Here is a 19,737-nt window from a genome sequence, read left to right on the forward strand (position 1 = left end):
AGGCTATGCAGTCAGAATATGGCTCCATAATGAAGAATTCAACACTTGGGACCTTGTGGATTGACCACCAAAATGCAAGGTAATCGGAACCAAGTGGGTGAACAAGACCAAGTACAAGTCTGACGGCACGTTGGATAAGTACAAGGCTCAGCTCATGGCAAAAGCATTTGCACAGATACATAGTTTTGATTATCAAGATACTTTTGCTCCCATAGCTCGACTAACCACAATTCGCAGTGTTTTGGCTTTAGCAGCATAGGGAAGTTGGCCTGTGTTTCAGATGGATGTAAAATCCGCCTTTCTGAATGGAGATCTCAAGGAGGAGGTATACATGGAACAACCACTAGGTTTTGTGATCCTCGATTCAGAAGGTAAAGTCTGTAAACTGAAGAAGGCACTTTACAGGTTGAAACAGGCCCCACGAGTGTGGTACCAGTGGATTGATGCCTACTTTCTACAAAAGGGGTTCAGGAGGAGCCCATCTGATGCAAATTTGTATATCTTGAGAGAAGGAGGCAGGTGTATGATCGTGGTCCTTTATGTGGATGACCTTCTCATAACAAGGGACCATGAAGAGAAGATCTCACAGACAAAGCATTTGCTAGGAAGAGAGTTTGAAATGATAGAGATGCATTTCTATTTGGGGATTGAAGTTTGGCAAGAGCCAAAATAGATCTTCATCTCACAGCTGAAGTATGCTAGAGAGATACTGAAGGCATTTGGCATGGCTGAGTGCAAGATAGTTGGCACCCCTATGGAGGTTGACGTGAAGCTCTCAAACGAGGATTTATCACCTGCAAAATTTCTATGCAAAAATCGAGCCTCTACCATTTCTTCCTTGAGATTTACCATCTCTGTCATTGTCATAAATGATCGCAATACATACTGTGACGAAATGGCGATGGTCTCCATCAAACCATAGAGAAACTTCTTAAAGGAATCCTTATCCAAACACATTCCTTTGGTAGATCCCTATGAGGTGTTAAGCACACACAAGCTGATTAGAAGTCATCACTTGGAGTGACGTGTTAGAAATCTCTCTTCCTCCATCTCCATGTTCACCTGAATAATTTTCCAAGGAAAACAAGACTACAGTGTAGACTTGTTACACTCTATTGAACTAATCACCCAATCAACATAGATTGACATGGCTTTTGGGAAATCAGGAGTGGATCTGCCAACTTACAGCTTCTCTTTGACCCATGACTCACATGAACCCTTGAAGCTTTGATAAACAATTGAATCAATTTTGAAGTAAGGGCGTCCCATGTTTGATGTTGGGGTGAAGGGTGACATGAGTTGAACTCCTTGATGAGCGCTTCTTTCAAGGCTCTATCATGCTTAATCTCTGTCACTCATTGAGACATTTCACTGGAGTCCTTGTCTTTGCTTAACTTGACCAAGACAAATTCTTTAGACTCAATCTCTACTTAAAGTGCACGTACATCGTTGTCCAATATAACTCCATAGATGTGCTCAAATGGGGTGTTCTGATCAATTTGAGTGGTTGAATGACTATATTTGGACATTGGATGTGAAAGTTATGTCACTTTTAAAAATGTTGTCCAAGATAGTTTCGCCAGCCAAAACTACCTTGGAAGACCTACCTCAAAGGAGTTTCACTGGCGAAACCACCTGGATGGCTTTCTTCAATGAGATTTCTTTGAAGAAACCCTTTCATGAAGATAGGTTGAGAGAGGTTTTTCAATGTCACTCCCTATTAAGTAAAAGTTCTAAGAAGGATCATAAGGGAATTTTCATAGAGAGAAGTCTACTCTACATGTGGATTTCTTCAAAAGCCATCCCATTATGCTCTCACCATTCCTAAATATTCACGTAAAGATTTGTGTATAAAATAGGCATTGATATAATACTTTGCATATTTCTAAGTGAAACTATGTTTTCTTCTTATCCATTTTTGCCATATTTTTGCATAGTTGAAAGCTTTTTTTTTCCTTCGCTCAGATGCTCGAAAGATTTTGCTCGGAAAATGCTCATCCCCCTTCTACTGGCGACCCAATGGAAGCAAGTGCATCTGCAATTTTCTTCACCTTCATGTGGTAGTCATTGATGCTCATATTTTCTCTCTGCACATTGTGCAACTCCTGCTTGAGCTACATTTTCCTGGCTTGCATATTTGTGCTGTACATTTTTGCCAAAGTATCCCATGCCTCCTTTGGCATACTTGCATCCTGAATATGCACAATCATAGAATCCGAAATACTGATAGAAAGCCAGTACATAACTTTTCTGGCTCTCTCATGCCATCCTTTAAATGCTTGCATCTCTTGTTGATTGGGAACATTAGGAAGAACTGGTTCTTCTTCATTTCCTGTAATGAACTCCCAATAGCCTTTTCCCATAAGGAAATTCGTCATTCTAAACTTCCATGCCTGGAAGTTGTTCTTGTCAAGCTTTTCAGTGACAATCTGTGAAAGAGAATCAGACGCCATTATAGAACACTGCAAAATATTCTATCACTGCAAAAAACACAGCTTTTGCCTCACACGGGAAGATCTGCAAAACTGACGAAAGTGGTATTTGACCACACAGTCACTTCCTAGTGACGATTTTGCATCAACAGGCAACAAGGATGCTTCTGCGACTCCCAATATCTCTGCACACAGGCATACCATGCAATTTTTGCGGTAACTTTTCACCGACTTGCAGAGCAGTGATCGCACAACAAAAATCGAGCCTTTTTCTGAGTGCCTATGAAGAATTTCTACCTTCAAAATGGGCCCCGAAATGGCCTCGAATCAAAAAAATAAAGTCACCGAAGGCTTTGCCCTAACCCGCAGCATATACTACCCTCTCACCACACCACGAAGGGCGTCTCAATTTGAGACAGTGCACTCTTGCACTTTCGGCTGTGCTACTTGCAGATATTTTCTCCCAAACTCGAAAAAGGAAAGCAACACTAGTCCTCTTACCAGGACACCGTGAACTTGGTTTGCTTTCTTGATCTCCTTACCATGAACCAGGCTCTAATACCATGTGAAGATAGTGGGAGAGAGGGAAGGAGTCTCACTTGCGGCTTTCTCACATACACAATGGGGGAATACACACAAAGGTGGAGGCTGAAAACAGTTTTCCTCTTCTTAGTTGTGTAAGCCAAAAGAACTCTAGTACAAAGAAATAGAAGAACCCTATATGTGGGTCTCAAACCAAACTCAGCTAACTAAGGTGGCATATTAACTGAGCCACGAACTAGAGTAGATAAGGATAACTGTCATCCAGCCGTTATTCGTGGGTGGTGTACCAACCGCATCTGCAGCTAACAAGTCGGTGACAAATGCACAACGGTCACCCTGGCATATCACGAGTGGAGCTCGATATCTCAACACATAGGAGAATGGTGCCAGGTTCCAATCCACATGTGAGTTTGGGGATCTTAGTTCCATTATGTAGGTCCCTGCATGAGATTGGCATCTTCCACTAGTTGCAACCTGCACAAACTCAACATGTAGATTGGCATTCCACTGATTTTATTGGCAGTAGGATAATGGCACAAGTGCCAATGCACATGTTAATTTAGGATTCCTTGTGCCATTTTTCAAGTCTTGGTATGAGATCAATGGAACCAGTGCCATTCTCCACAAATATTGACACAAATCCATATGATCTCTACACAACAAAGACTATGATCACTACATAGGAGGAAAGTTGAATTTTTCTAATCTCCCCTATACAATTCAAAGATGAATTTACTCTTCTATACTTGGAGACGCATCTAAAATATGAGTATCTTGTCATAATCTACCATATACATCTTGTGCCACTATAGTAGTGGGAGAATGGCATTTAAAAGCTAAATTTCACATTTCTAGCTATATTGTTCCTTGTGTATTGATCAAGATATCACTGAGAGATTGGAATGCCAAGGTTGAATTTCACATTTCTTGCAAGTCCACCAATGTGCAATGATCACATGACAATAGGGTATTGACATTCCGGTGATCATATTGGCTCTAGGAGAATGGCACAGGTGCCAATCTACATGTAATTTTAGGATTCACGATGCTACTTTCCAGATTCCAGATTGAGATTGGCACCACTACCATTCTACACTGGTGGCAATCTCCACAATCTCATATGTAGATTGGCACTTGTGCCAGATGATCATTACATAGGAGAGTCTTATAAGAAATCCAAGGCCACAATCTCCATAAACTCACACGGACATTGACATAATGTTGGAGAATGGCATACTCAAAGTTGCACTTCTTCACTTGATCTACCCTATACATTGATTAGGTGGGACTAGAAGAATGGTGTTTTAGAGAATGGCACCACTGCCATTCTCCACTAGTGGAACATAGAAGAATGCACATGTGAGTTTAGGCTTCTCAGTGCCATTTTCTAGGGCCCAATAAGAGATTGGCACCACTGTCATTCTCCACTGGTAGAAATGTTTACCCTAATATTCTAGGAGGGATATTCCAGTTATCATAGGAGAATGGGGTCTAAGCATGGTTAGGTGACATGCTTATTGTGCTTTACTTATAGCACAAATTATGTACCTTAATATATGAATTTTTTTAAATATCAATGTTCTTTGATGAACTTACAATATTGTAAGAGTCAAAAAGCACATTTGATCATTGTAATAATTTTTTAAGGTTTAAAATAGGTGTCCTATACCACTAAAAGCAGCAAATGTTTTGGATAGTGCTTTTGTGTCACCTTCCAATGTTAAGACCCAATGGTGCCAGGTTCCAATTCCACATGTGAGTTTGGGGATCTTAGTGCCATTATGTAGGTCCTTGCATGATATTGGCATCACTGTCATTCTCCACTGGTGGCAATTTGTACAAACTCAACATGTAGATTAACATTCCATTGATTTTATTGGTAGTAGGATAATGGCACAAGTGTCGATGCACATGTGAGTTTAGAGTTCTCAGTGTCATTTTCTAGGTCCCTTCATGAGATCGGCATATTATGCCCTATGTATTGATCAAGATATCACCGAGAGAATGGGATTTCAAAGATGAATTTCACATTTCTTGCAAGTCCACCAATGTGCAGTGATCACATGACAATATGGTAGTGGCATTCTAGTGATCATATAGCACTAGGAGAATGACACAGGTGCCAATCTACATGTAAGTTTAGGGTTCACTGTGCTACTTTTCCGGTTCTAGCCTGAGATTGGCACCACTTCCATTCTACACTTGTGTTTTAGAGGATGGAACCACTGCCATTCTCCACCAATGGAACATAGAAGAATGCACGTGTGAGTTTAGGCTTAACAGTGCCATTTTCTAGGGCCCAATAAGAGATTGGCACCATTGCCATTCTCCAATGGTAGAAATGTTTACCCTAATCTTCTAGGAGGGGTATTCCAATGATTATAGGAGAAACATATTTCTTTTATTTAGCCTATGCATATCTTTTGTTTAACATACTTAACCTTTGCATTTCTTTTATTTAACATATCTAACCTATGCATTTATTTAACCTATTTCCCCTATGCATTTATTTTATTTCTTTCATTTAATATTTTATTTAGCCTATGCATTTATTTTATTTCTATTTTACATTGTCCACACTCCTTTTCTTCCTTTTTTACATTGTCCTCATGCCTTTTATTTAACCTATTCTCATTTTCCTTTTAAAAAATCCATAGCTTGCGATCTAATGTGATGAGCATGATTACAAAGCCTACATTTGTTTTTAAAACGTGGAGAAAAATCACATGCCCATCAACTAATTCAATATACAACCTAAAAATTTACATTACTTGGACCTTGATCAAGAAAAACATACTCACATAAAAATTTGTAACTTAACCAACCTAGCATAACCAAACTAATGTGAATAAACTCACATAACAAGCTAGGTTTCCTAAAGTAATATCAATAAACTATACCACATTTATGAATAAATGGAAATAAAATAGTGTATGGTTTCAAATGAATACCATGTTTACACACACACACACAAAGTCTATGGTTTCAAATTCTGGCATTGTAATGGAAGAATTGCACTGGTGCCATCCTCCAATGTCCCCATTTTGCAAAGCTAAAAATTTTAAATTTTTAAATTTTCTCCACTTCCATTCTCCCATTGCAATGTCCCAATTCAAAACTTTGGCTTTGCAAAGGGGGAATGGCACCAGTGCCATTCTCCCAATGCATTGTCCTTATTCAAAAAATTTGCTTCACAAAGGGAGAATGGCACTTCACAAAGGGAGAATGGCACTAGATTGCAATTTCCTGATTCAAATCTTGGTTGTGCAAAGGGGAAATGGAACTTATGCCATTCTCCCAATGCAATTTCCTGGCTCAAAATTTTTTATTCACAAAGGGAGAATACCACTAGTGCTATTCTCCCATCACAACGTACTGATTCAAAATGTAGGATTTGCAAAGGGAGAATGGCACCAGCGCCATTCTCCCAAATTAAAAATTTTGGCTTCACAGAGTCAAAATGGCAACAGTGAAAATATGAATCAAGGTATTGCATTGGGAGAATGGCACTAGTGCCCTTCTCCCAATGCAATGTCCTGATTCAAAATTTTGGCTTCACAAAGGTAGAATGGCACTAGTGCCATTCTCCCATTGGAATGTCCAAAAGATAAAAATAGTGTATGGTTTCAAAGGAATACCGCATTTACACACACACACACACACACACACTCACACTCACTCACACACACACACAGTGTATGGTTTCAATTTCTAGCATTGCAATGGGAGAATGGCACTAGCACTGGTGCCATTCTCCATTCTCTTATTACAAAGCCAAAGTTTTAATTTTTACCATTGCCATTCTCCCGTTGCAATGTCTAGATTCAAAACTTTGGCTTTGCAAAGGGAGAATCCCCATGCAATGTCATGATTCAAAATTTTTGCTTCACAAAGATAGTATGGCACTAGTGCCATTCTCCCATTGCAATGTCACAATTCAAAATCTTGGCTTTGCAAAGGGAAAATGGCACAAGTTCTAGTCTCCCAATGCAATGTCTTGATTCAAAATTTTGGCTTCACAAAGGGAGAATGGCACCAGTGGCATTCTCCCATTGCAATGTCCTGATATAAAATTTTGGCTTTGCAAAGGGAGCATGGCACTAGTGGCATTCTCCCAAGGCAAAGTCCCGAGTCAAAATTTTGTCTTCACACAAAGGAAGAATGGCACCAGTCTATTCTCCCCTTATGATGCCAAATTTGTTTCTCAAGTCAATGCATGGGGAGAATGGCACTAGTGCCATTCCCCTTTGCAAAGGAAATTTTTCGAATCAGGACATTGCAATGCTAGAATGGCACTCGTGCGATCTCTCAATTTCTAGCCCCGACGGGGAGAATGGCACCCTCAAGGGGTGCACTACTAAGAGACCCTGTATATCACATGTGTTCAAAGAGTATTAAAAAAATCCCTCAACTAAAATTTCTCCCACAATAAAAAAACTCCTCTCTACTTATGAACTAAGTGAGTTTTTTCAAAATTTGAATTAAAAAACCCCTTCTGTTATTGTAATTCTGTTAAAAGTTTCCAAAAAGTTGAATTAAAATACCCCTCGTTTTGAATGCACGTGGTACACTAAAGTTTTTTAGATAAATCCCCCAAGATAGTGAGGAAGAATGGCATTGGGTCCACTCTCTAGAATGGATGAATGAGTCTATACAAAATTTTCATGAAAGCATGAATTATTTTCCTAAAAATTTTAGCAATTTGATAAAATTTATTCTAAAGCATGAATTATTTTCACCATCGTCATGACCTTATTCATGCATCTAATAGCCATTCCCTCTTATTACGATGATAGGAAATTAATTATGAACAAACTACAACCAAAGAATTTCATACTTGACCAACAAAGCTATCCTTGTAGCGGGGGAGAATGGCACCAATGTCATTCTCCATGTGGGATTGTGGAGAATGGCACTGGTGGCATTCTCCATGTGAATCCGGCTTTCCTATGGAGAATTGTATATCTCATCTCCACTATCATTGATACATTACCTACCCCAATCTTCACACCACTATATCACCCATTGCATTAATTACACAAATTGGACCTGTTGCAACCAATTCATTCCCCACCATCTTAACCTTATCCCCACATCTAGTAGCCATTCCCTGTCATTTCAATTATGGAAAATAGAAAAGCAACTAGATTACAGCCAAAGGGATTCACAAGCCTAGCCTAATGATGTTCAAGTGTGCAAATTCTAGCTTCATAAAATGAGAGAGCCAATCTTTTGAATTACAACAATGCAATGGGAGAATGGACCTAGGTGCCATTCTCCCATGACAAAGCTCTCAAATTTCCAAATTTGCAAAGGGAGAGTGGCACTAGTGCCATTCTCTTGTTACAATGTCCTAAATTTTTGCTTTCTCCCACTGCAATGTCATGATTCAAAATTTGGAATCATGATTTATTTCAAGGATTTCAATGGTACATCAACAAGCTGTTATATTTGAACTTTGCAATGAGTAATCAACATGACATGTAAAGTTATCCTTCACAATAATGCTAGTCAGTCTAAACATTGAAAGTGCACGATAAATGATTGCCATTGCCACCTAATTTACATCAAATGCTTGTCATTGCCCATTTATTTTCCATCAACTACATATCTTGCATTCATTCTCGTCTAAAAACACTTGGTCAAGTTAAAGAGCATGTACGTTGTCATTGCAAACAACAAAGCAAGTCTCAATATCAATGGAAATTCTAGAGTGCTATTATGAAGGTGTTTCTGAACACCACTATGGCTCATGAGATGAATCTCACTCAAATGGGTTTCAAAGTTTATTGTTTTGTTGATGATAGCGTAGTTTGGACACTGATATTCTAATCATTATTTGAGAATGTAGTTGATATTTCATATTTCATGAATGGCAATCTAGCCTATTTTCACATATTTCTCCAACTTTTTCATGGAGAAAGGCTACAATTTCTTCCAAAACTGCCAATTTGGGAATCACATTTTTTCCAAATGCTCACAACAAAGTGAGTCTCAATATCAATGGAAATTCTAGAGAGCTATTATGAAGATGTTTTTGAACACCACTATGGATCACGAGAAGAATCTCACTCAAATGGGTTTTAAAGTTTATTATTATTTTGATTATAACATAGTTACTGCCATTCTAGCAATTGCGTTTTTCCTTAATTATTTAATACGGTCTTAAAGGAGGAGTTACTATGGGCGTACAACTTGGCAGAGACAAGCAAGCAGTGTGTGATCTGAGTGTGTGAAGAGGTCTGTGATAGTCCATTAGACTAGCCCAAAGAGCTAGGAGATGCTTGCTATAGAGGGGTTGATAAGATAGTTAGGAGTTTGGAATTTCTTTCAGCCGCAAAATGTCATTGTATTTTGAAAAAGTAAAAGTCCTTTAGACATTTCTTGGACTTGTAGACTTTCTTGGGCTACCATCATCCATGATCTATGGTGCTTGTAATACATGATTTTGTGTCAACCTGCTTTGATGTTAGTACTTAAATGTTTTAAGCAGCCCGGTGGTTGAAATTTGATGGTTAAAGATAACCAGTATAAAGGGGACTATTTTACTATAGCACTGTGCAACAAATTTTAGGATAGCACCATAGTAGTGCAAGGATAGCATAGTAGTAGTGCAGGAGAAGTGATCGTTAGCGTGGTGGTTGGTTGCACTAGGATATTAACAACCACTAGTGTGGTGGTTTGCTTCTTTTATTACAAGATGAATGGATTTGTGGATGTGTGGATTCATTATGGGATTTAATAAAACTAGCGTAGTGGTTGTTGGGATACAGTAAAAACAAGTTTGGGATTTACTAAAAGAAGCATAGTCTGAAATATATTTTTCAATTTCTAGGATAAGTGGGATATTGTTTCCTTGTTGCAATGAGACTACATTTTCTTAGTACTATCTCAGTCATCCTCATCCACCGCTCCAAGACACCCCAAGATGTACTCATGCGTGTCTAAATCCAGTTTGAAGATACTCTTGCCCTTCTTTCATTGTGGCACAGGTTGCATCTAGAACTTAATAGCTCCTACTAGATGAGAGTACACAAATGTCTGTGGATTCTTATGTAGCAGCTCGTAATTGCAGCCTCTCTTGGATGTTTTTTAATACTAAAAAGCTCTGACTACTACATCCCACTTCTCATAGGTTATTCCCCAATTATCCTTAAATTCTTTCGCAACCTTGTACTTAGGTTTTGTGCACTGAAACAAAAAGTATGGGTCATCTTCCCCATTCTTCCTAGAGGTAGCGATGACAACTGCAATGTTATCCCCCTTTTCCAGACAGTAAATGAGATCATCGAAACTCTCCCCAAACTATGGCGAGTTGTTTGTCTCTCCATTGTTTGTCACTCCATCTAAACATAGAGAGAAAACTTGAACTCGCTCCCATGTGTTCACAGTTGCAATGTTCTCACAATTGTCATGATCCCCTATGATGCACGCACTGCAGAAACAAGAAAATTTTCTTGTTTTAATCAGCTGGTTGTTTGAAAAGCCCCATATGTTGTGCAAACCACGAACTTCTTTAATTTTCTCGCAATCGTGCCGACTTCTCCTTTGCACTTCATCCACTTTCACTTCATGAAACACTCTACATACAACACTATTCTTAACACTAGTTTGGTAGCATAACAGGACACAAAAGTTTCCTTTTGAGGTTTTGGCAAAAAAATCACAACTTGTTGTAGATGTGTTTCTTAGTGATTTCCTCTCTTGAGCTTAAGGTAGACTCATAGGACTATTATCTAAAAATATAAGGAGCACAAAAATCTATTATGTGTGATTACAAAATGCTCACAAATTTATGGTAACACTATCTTTCACCCAGACAATACTCAGATTTCAAACTTTATCTAGCATGCCTGAAAATAAATTTGATTTCAAAGAGCTAGAATTTTTTACAATGTGTTTATAAGTATATCAAACACATAAGAGTGAGAAAACTTTGTTTAAAAATCATTTTGGCAAGATTAATTTATCAATTAACAAGATTGGTTAGCCTAGTAGGTTGCATTATAAGTTGCATTTCATAAATAAGCATCTTTATATACTACACATAGAGCCACAAAGCAGCATATCTTAAGTATAACAATATTATATCATAAGGGAAAGTCACCACATCACAATAAAGGATAAAACTAAAAGAGATTAATTAGTGCTCCTAATATCACCTACCAAAACAAGCTCCGCATTAAATCTCACATTTATAGTTTTGAATTATCACATATATAAGTATTTTGCATATAACTTTTTTAAATTGGTATCACTCATTCATGATTAGAGGCACTCTATAGGTATAATGTAAATGTATTAAGGTTCTTATGATATCCATTAACCCTTGTATCTTCAATTACAGCATAAGGAACAATCAATGTACGATTTGAATTTGGTATTCTATATGACACTAGGTCCCCTAAAAACTCATGCTACTCCATAATATCATATTTAAGACATATACAAAGTATGGTTGAGTTTGGAACTTGTCACACATGTCAAAGAATTTGTAAAAGATCAAGTTTCGCCTCACCATTAGCATTCACTAAAATTACATCTAAGGCCATAGATCATAATGAATATGATTATCTAGCTCCAAGTAAATATAAACATGTGTGTTATAAATATCCTTTTACGTAAAACTCAAAGTAATAGGTGCAAGTTCCAATCCATAATAATTCCAAGATTTTTTCAGCATATAAGCTATTATGGTAAATAATCAATACCCCAAAATACCTTATCGATGATTTTGAATAATTCTAGGAAGTGGCTAATTTAACAGGACATAAAACTATCCTTGAACGTTTTTATGTCCTACCAGAATAGTGTTAAGGATTTGTTTACCTGTGGAGAGGGTGGCTCTAAGCCATGTTACAGCATCATGGGCATCATTGAGTTTCTCTTGAGGGCATTTTAATTAGTGTATAAATAAAGCTTGCTTAATAACAGCACTGCATCCATCATGTTCAGCCTTTCCATGGCTAGACCTAAAGAAATTCCACATCATGTCTAGACCGATCAAGGATTTGAACTTTGAGACAAAGTAGAATCCATGGGCTGATTTAAATTGAGAGGTAGCACCACCTGACCACACCCAATGTTGTTTTATGGCTGTCTAATTAAAGTTCTTTTTGGGATAGTATAACAACATTTTGCAAAGGCTACAAAAACATAGAGCAATACAAGTAAAATTGCTTGAAATTTGGCTAGATGTACTTTCAATGAATCGATGTGATCCCATATGGTCTCCCTTCATGGGCTAAAGCACATGTAATCTTAGTAGGGACTTCATAAGCCAGTACCCCACGTGGATACATCTAGAATATTTCTAGTGCTAGGTCATGGTTACCATATCAAGAGTAAAAATTTATTAGGATGGGCACTTTGGTTTCAACATAGGAAGAACTTGAATGCTATTGTTTTAGATGTAACTATCCTATCGATGATCAAGGGAAATGACATGGGGAGCCATGATTTTCCAAAAAAAAAAGGTGAACGTTGTAGTCAGGAGCGATTTGCTACTTGAGAGGGCAACCATCAGCGTCATGGTTCAAGAGTGACAGACAGGTTTTGGTGTAGTTTGGGGCAAAGGTCCCGGTGGTGTATAGGTCACGATTGACTCAAGAACGATGGAGGAGGCTTCCAAGGAAGGTGGGGGTGGGTGAAGAGGAGGACCAGCAAAGTTCTTGAGGCAGGCTGAGGTAACAAACAGATTTGCAGTGATGTGAAGAGGGGGTTGCAGTGATTGTTAAGACGGGGTTGCATGACAACTGCAGATGGTGAAACAAAGGTTGGTATAAAGGAGTGCTAGACAAAAAACTTTTTTTTCCAGCCAGTCAAATGAAGGGCAATCTGCAAGTGAGCCGAGTTTTTAGTCTCAAAACATAAGCATTTGCCGGTTTTTACACTTAAATATTCAAAATCTAAACGGGGATTCTAATGGCACAATGAAATTGTAGTCGGGTTTTTTCAAATGCAACCGGTGTAAAACACTCGAGAGGGCGGTTTTTTTTTTCTAGAAGTGGTGGTAGTACTACTACTACTACTACTACTACTAGTGAACGAGGTTAAGGGGGGAAATCACCACCAACAATGATCCCCCACCTCTACCCACTACAATGTCTACATTCTACCCACTCACTCACTCTTCTCCTTCTTCTTCTTCTTCTTCTTCTTCTTCTTCCATTCCCAGTTTCAATCCCCTGCATTTCTTCAACAACAAACATTTCGCCTTTCTTCCCGTTTCCTCTCTCTCTTGCTCCTTCGCCGCACCTTTTTGCTATGGATTTTGCTTCTCTTACCTCCCTCACTCGACCTCGACCTGCTCCACTCTGCTTTCTCGCTCCGCCATAGCTGCTATCCATCCAACAACTCTTCATGTCCGTTTCCTGCTTGTCGAATGTGCTTTCCTACCCCGTCCCCGCTCGTGTGTACTGACATCGCTAATGGGAACTTCCGGCGGCCTCCTCTGGCTTCGCTTTTTGCCTCTCCTGCTCATAATTTCCCGCTTCGCATCGTCATCACTAGCACTACCGTCAAGCGTTGCCGGCGGTAAGCTTCTCGCCTCCCCTAATTATGCGATCACATTTCTTGCGCAATCGGAATCGATCTCTGAGTCGAAGAGAGACGAACGTGTTCGCGGTTTACTCATTTTCCACTGCACTAATTTTGTTTCTTGAACTGTACCAATCGATTCCCTTAGTAATTTGTGCGACGATTAAAGAGAAGTTTATGTGCGGTTGATGCGTGATCAAAGTCACTTGGTTGATGCGACGACGTTTTGGTACGTTTGTTGCTCTAATCTCCCAGCGGGGCAAAATAAGCGGAACTGCAGAGAGCTTCTCGGTGATTGGTTGCGCGGATTAAGTGTATCAATTAAGCTTCGACGAAGACACTCGTACTTGTTGCCCGTTGGCTTCAATTTATAGCGAGATCAATAAGACGAATGACACCTAGGTCTCTTGGATCGGAGATTCAATTTTCAAATTCGTTGTGCGGTAACCGGTTGATGATGGAGGCAGGGAAATTTGATTAGCTTTAATTTGCCTTGTGACAGGGGGAGACAAGCGGCAAGGCACGCTGCAAGATGATCCGACTGGGAGGCTTAAGGTGTATGTCTATGAGCTGCCTGCCAAGTATAACCGCGACGTGGTGGAGAAGGACGTCCGATGTCTGAACCATATGTTTGCCGCCGAAATCTATCTGCATACATTTCTGCTATCAAGCCCCGTCCGAACGCACAATCCAGACGAAGCAGATTGGTTCTTCACTCCAGTGTATACGACGTGTGATCTGACGAAGAATGGTCTGCCTCTGCCGTTCAAGTCCCCTCGGATGATGAGGAGCGTCATTCAGTATATCGCTACGCAATGGCCCTACTGGAACCGCACCCAGGGAACTGATCACTTCTTTATCGTGCCGCATGACTTTGGAGCTTGCTTCCATTACAAGGTAGGAAAAGCTATAATCCTTGTTCTTGTCCCTTGCGTGCTGTGTCGTGCTTACAAGGAAGAGAATGGATATTTCATGTCTTCCATTTGAAGTCTTTTGCATAAGTTTCCCAAATTTCGGATTTCTGCGCAGGAAGAGAAGGCTATCCAAAGAGGCATCCTGCCTGTTTTGCAACATGCGACACTCATTCAAACGTTTGGGCAGAGTCACCATGTGTGCATGAAAGATGGCTCCATTGTTATTCCTCCTTTCGCCCCTCCAGCGAGAATGATTGCACATTTCGTCCCGCCTAGCACGCCTCGGTCTATCTTTGCTTACTTTCGCGGCCTTTTCTATGATGTCGGAAACGATCCTGAAGGTGGTTACTATGCCAGGTACAAGCTGAATCTTTACAAACACAGAGAAGATTATTATAATGCATGTTGCGTACAGCTCTAATCTTCGCACAGTGCTGTATTCAAAACCATCTAAGCAATGACTGCCAATAATCGTCGTATATGCAGGGGAGCACGAGCATCCATTTGGGAGAATTTCAAGAACAATCCGCTTTTCGACCTTTCGACTGAACATCCTGCCACGTACTACGAAGATATGCAGCGATCCATTTTTTGCTTATGCCCCTTAGGTTGGGCACCCTGGAGTCCCCGGCTCGTCGAGGCTGTTGTCTTTGGCTGTATTCCTGTGATAATTGCGGATGATATAGTGCTTCCATTTGCAGATGTCATACCTTGGAACGAGATAGGACTGTTTGTCCCTGAGAAAGATGTACCAAAACTAGATGCTATTCTCACGTCCCTCACGCCAGAAGAAGTTCTGGTAAAACAGGGGGCGCTGGCCAAACTATCTGTTAAGCAAGCTATGTTGTTTCCGCAGCCATCTCAGCCAGGCGATGGGTTCCATCAGATTTTGAACGGTCTTGCTCGCAAGCTACCTCATAACACGAGCATTTACTTCAAAGATGGTCAAAATTTTTTGAACTGGACTAGCGGTCCGTTGGCAGATCTAAAACCTTGGTAATTTCGAAAGCTTACAGGATTTTTTGCAGTTTATCTTCACAAGGTTGCCGCAATCAGTTCCACTTGAATACGCCAGGCTTGAGGCCTATGCTTAGTCTCGATAGCCCTTTGAATTGGGAAGGCAAACTGGATGTTGGTTTGTTTCGCAATGTAGAAATCCTTGTGAAGCTGGACTGTCCACTACAGAACCAGTTTTGTTACTTGTAAAGTTACTTACACTGCTGTTATGTTTCAAATTCTTTATAACATTCAGATTATTTGTCAGATCTAGTCAATTCAGAGTATTGTGACTGATAAATCGGTTCTTGGAGTTATGCAGAGATATTGAGAATACTTTGAACATAGACGCTGTATCTAGCGATACCCTGCATCATGTCAATAATAAGCTATGGGTTGAGACTTGTTTGTATTTCTAGCCTTGGACTGAACGGATTACATACGCAGAGTAAGGGCCGATTTTCAGTAGTGTTAGTGATTAGACTCCAACTTACCGGAAGTCAAGGAGAGACTTCAGATTATCAGTGATGTAGATGAAAGTCTAGCTGATGTGATAGTAGTACTGCTTAATTTCCTCATGGAATCCTTGGGTCCTCTTGCCTTCCCTCATGCGAATAACCTTTTAATGCCAAAGGTCATGTTATAGATGTAGCGCTGATGCTGTTAACTCTGTGGTTATGAACAATGGAAGTTAGTACAAGAGATTTATCATTGCTAGTCAGTGAGAAGGAGAATCAGACGATCCATCAATTGACGGCCAAGTTAGCCTACATAGTTTGACCACATGTTGTAATGAAAGGTTTTACAATTTCTGGCTGTGAATCCTGTGATAGCCTAGAAGTGGTGCGGTAGGAATATCACAATGACATTAATTCTAGTAAAAACATGCTCCTATCATTCAGAGTGCTACTACTTTGACCTGAATACGGTGTAAGTGCCTTGAATGTAACCAGAAGATTTGATGAAAATCAGTTGCCCCCAGGAATAATGTTCTTACTAAGTGGCTAAAATCTGAAGATCAACCGAGGAGTTGTAGTTTTCCATTTATTTTTTGCAGCTAATTCCACCAAAATTCCTGAAGAGATTTACAAAGGAGTGGTGATTTGTGGAGCATCATTAAATGGCAGAGGACATGGGGTGCAAGTTCATTAAGGAGTGCTCGCAATAGCCATTGCCAACATTGATATGAGCTGGCCAGAGTCTAGTTAGAGAAGATTGGCTTCCAGTCTGAGAACCGATGTTGGTGATAATGCCATGCATTTCTAAAACCTCAGGCATTGAATTGTAGGCAGTCAACCCTGGGATCCAGTGGGGAAATTTAGATATGCAAGCAGTCGAATTCCTTCCTTGGTCATGCCCAGGTACATAATTTCTGGCTTCTCTCATGCAACCTAGGATCTACATGAATCATACAATGGAACAGTCTTCCTCTTCTTAAACCAGTACTGTTATTAAAGCGAAGGCTCGACTACAATGCGATATTGAACCTTGAGTTCCTATCTTAAAAGATACATATGTAATTTGAACTTCAGCTCTTGCCAAGATCCAGGACTCGCATGCAGACCCTTATGTTTCCTACTCGAGCGTTGCATTCGGAACTCTCTGAAAAATCCACTACATTCAAGTTGCCCTTCTCCTATAAAAATGGTTTGGAAGGTTCTGATATCAAGGAGGCCAGAGACAGCTTCACCATGGAGCCTTTCAAGATTTATATTGGTCCTTAGCTCAAGCCTCAGCCATCTACAAAGCTCTCCCTGAATTCCTCTATCAGTGCTGTAAAATTCAGACTAATGCGAAATGGAATCAGTGTGTTGACGTAACTGTTGCAACTAGTTGGAGCTGAAGCAGGGCTCTGTATTCATGGTGTTAACAAATGCCCATCTCCAGGGTACTTAAAAATACCTGTTTGGCAGTGCGTAGTCCCAAGGTCTTCAAAATTTGACGAAAAAAGATGATATTATTCTTTCAGAAAAATCCCCGGAAGGAAAATTGTTTAATCAAGTGATTAGTGTGGGCCCTCTGGGAGTTTAACCTCACCGGCTCCCACGACATGGTAGGAGTTTTGTGGGAACTTTAATGCCAAGGTGGCATGTGGTCCCCCACCTTTGTTTCCCATTTTTTTCCTAGCTTTGGAGCTCACGGGATTTGTGGGTAAAGGAAATTAGTGAAGCTTTCAAAGGTTGAAAATGACATTTCCACCAAACAATATGATATTCATAATGGGGAATTGACTTTTCCCACTAAAACCTTTTTCCCACCATGTCATGAGGGCATTAGGAAGGGGAGTCCACTAGTGTTGTTCACGTGGCGTGGCATTATTTGACACGCAAAAAGGGGGGTGCCCATGGTCATGGGCAGCCACTAACCCCCACACCTCTTGCTCGAACTTTGAGAAGAGGATTTAAACCCGCGACATCCAATCACAACTCATTCGACCTATAGCATGTAGGCGTTTTCACGTGATTGCAATAAATGATCGTCTTGTTCTTATTTTGTCCCCTTGGTTTGTAATCACACCTTGCCCATTACCGGTTCGTGCTTGGGCAGGTAGTGGGTGGTGTGTAACTGCCTTCAGCATCGGAAGACAACAAATGGCATACATAAGCAAAGCTATAGATCATGCTTTTTGTAGGCCATGCCACCTTAACATGCAAGTTATCAAGATTTAGATTTTCGAGGTGGCATCCTAGGTGTACCCAGATTTCATAATTTAGAGGAGATCCATGAGTTATGGGGGACATAATTAATTGGTAGCACTTGTAGTTGTCCATAGCATTAAAGACGCAATTTGGTAGTTGAGGTGGTGTACAGTCTTTTAACCCTAATCATGGCATTAGAGCCGTAATTTGGTAGATGAGGTGGTGTATAATGTATGTATACATAGCAATAAACATTGTAATCAAGGATTTGGAGGGAGTCATCATATGTGCCATTTTTAGCATCGTACACGATTAGTAAGCACTTATATGGTACCCCATGGACAAGTTATTTGGGTGTGCACACATGGATGGAGTCGACTACTTGCATGACCACTTTGGAATTGTTGGTGGCATACAATGCCTAGATTAGGAGGGGGATGTGCAAGAAGCGAGTTTTTCGAGCGAGTTTTTTTTGGAAACCACCACATTTTGTTCCACTTGTGACACCTCTCTCTCTCTCTCTCTCTCTCTCTCTAGGATGCAACAGACATGAATTCGTGATTGTTAAATCCGAGCACATGTTTCTCTTCTTATCTATTTGCATGATGTAATCTCTCTCTCTCTCTCTCTCACCTTAGTTGGATGCAACAGACATGAATTTGTGATTGTTAAACCCGAGCACATGTTTCTCGTCTATTTGCACGATGTAATCTTTCTCTCTCTCTCTCTCTCTCTCTCTCTCTCTCTCTCTCTCTCTCTCTCTCTCTCTTTCTCTCTCTCCCTCCCTCCCTCCGACACATGTATGTGTTGCTTGTTGAGAATACATTTCTTTATTTCATGAATGCAGACGAAGAAATCACGTGCAAGCATTGGACATAAGTCCATGCTACTTGCTTTTAAACAAAAAAATTAGTACTTCGAGTCTCAAACAATAATAGTTTTACTGACATTTCAAAGTAGCATTACAATTCTATTTATTCTTCCATGGGTGGCACATGGAAGGGGTTTTTGGACACAAAATTCTCAACTGTCCCAATATGGTTTGCTAATCGGTGTAGATAGGGCAAGAGACTTGAGTGGAGAACTGTATCCATGCAATCTCTCATAAAAGTGGGCAGGACTATGTATGTGTTTGCGGGATTTTGATCCATCTTCTCCACATTGTCATCCACAAACGACGTTGCCAAAGGGTCAAAGTGTTGCCAATCAATGTCGGCCAAGCACTTCCCAAACTTGGGCTTTGCACACCCCTGTCCTCTTCCTACATCTGTGGCCTGTGTGGTACATCAATCCTTGCTATACTCAAACACAAAGAAGGGCATGTAGCTAGTGGCTTGAGGACATTCTCCCTTTAGTAGGCTTAACAATCTCTGTAGATTGTCATGTTGTACCAAGCTCCAAATCGCCACATCAAATTGCCTCCCCACCTCATGTAGGAACTCGGCCACACCAAGACTTAATAAGACCCAGTGGCTCCCCAGCTCTTACGCCTTGGCCAGCAAGGCACCCTGAGTCTTTAGTCTCCTATGTAGCAACACCTCGTTCAAATAAAAAATCACCAGCTTGCTCGAAGCTGGGGGCAACTATTCAATATTGCATTTAATAAAAACCATATTGCACGTAGTTGAATTTCAACAAACATTCATGCAGATGTCAAACTTGAATCCGTACTCT

General features: G+C 40.2%; 1 protein-coding gene across 1 annotated transcript; it reads left to right on the plus strand.

The window, feature by feature from the left end:
* The first annotated feature begins 13,157 nt into the window (after positions 1-13,157).
* Positions 13,158-15,636, plus strand: LOC147901321 (putative beta-1,4-xylosyltransferase IRX10). Its single transcript, XM_087375618.1, has 4 exons — positions 13,158-13,511; positions 14,017-14,411; positions 14,544-14,785; positions 14,915-15,636. The coding sequence occupies exons 1-4, from the start codon at positions 13,406-13,408 to the stop codon at positions 15,426-15,428; spliced, it is 1,257 nt and encodes a 418-aa protein (XP_087231744.1). The 5' UTR covers positions 13,158-13,405; the 3' UTR covers positions 15,429-15,636.
* Positions 15,637-19,737: the final 4,101 nt, after the last annotated feature.

This window comes from Dipteris shenzhenensis, chromosome 6 (genome assembly GCF_047967505.1).
Source record: "Dipteris shenzhenensis isolate YYH24624 ecotype China chromosome 6, Dip_SZ_1.0, whole genome shotgun sequence".
Classification (NCBI taxonomy): domain Eukaryota; kingdom Viridiplantae; phylum Streptophyta; class Polypodiopsida; order Gleicheniales; family Dipteridaceae; genus Dipteris; species Dipteris shenzhenensis.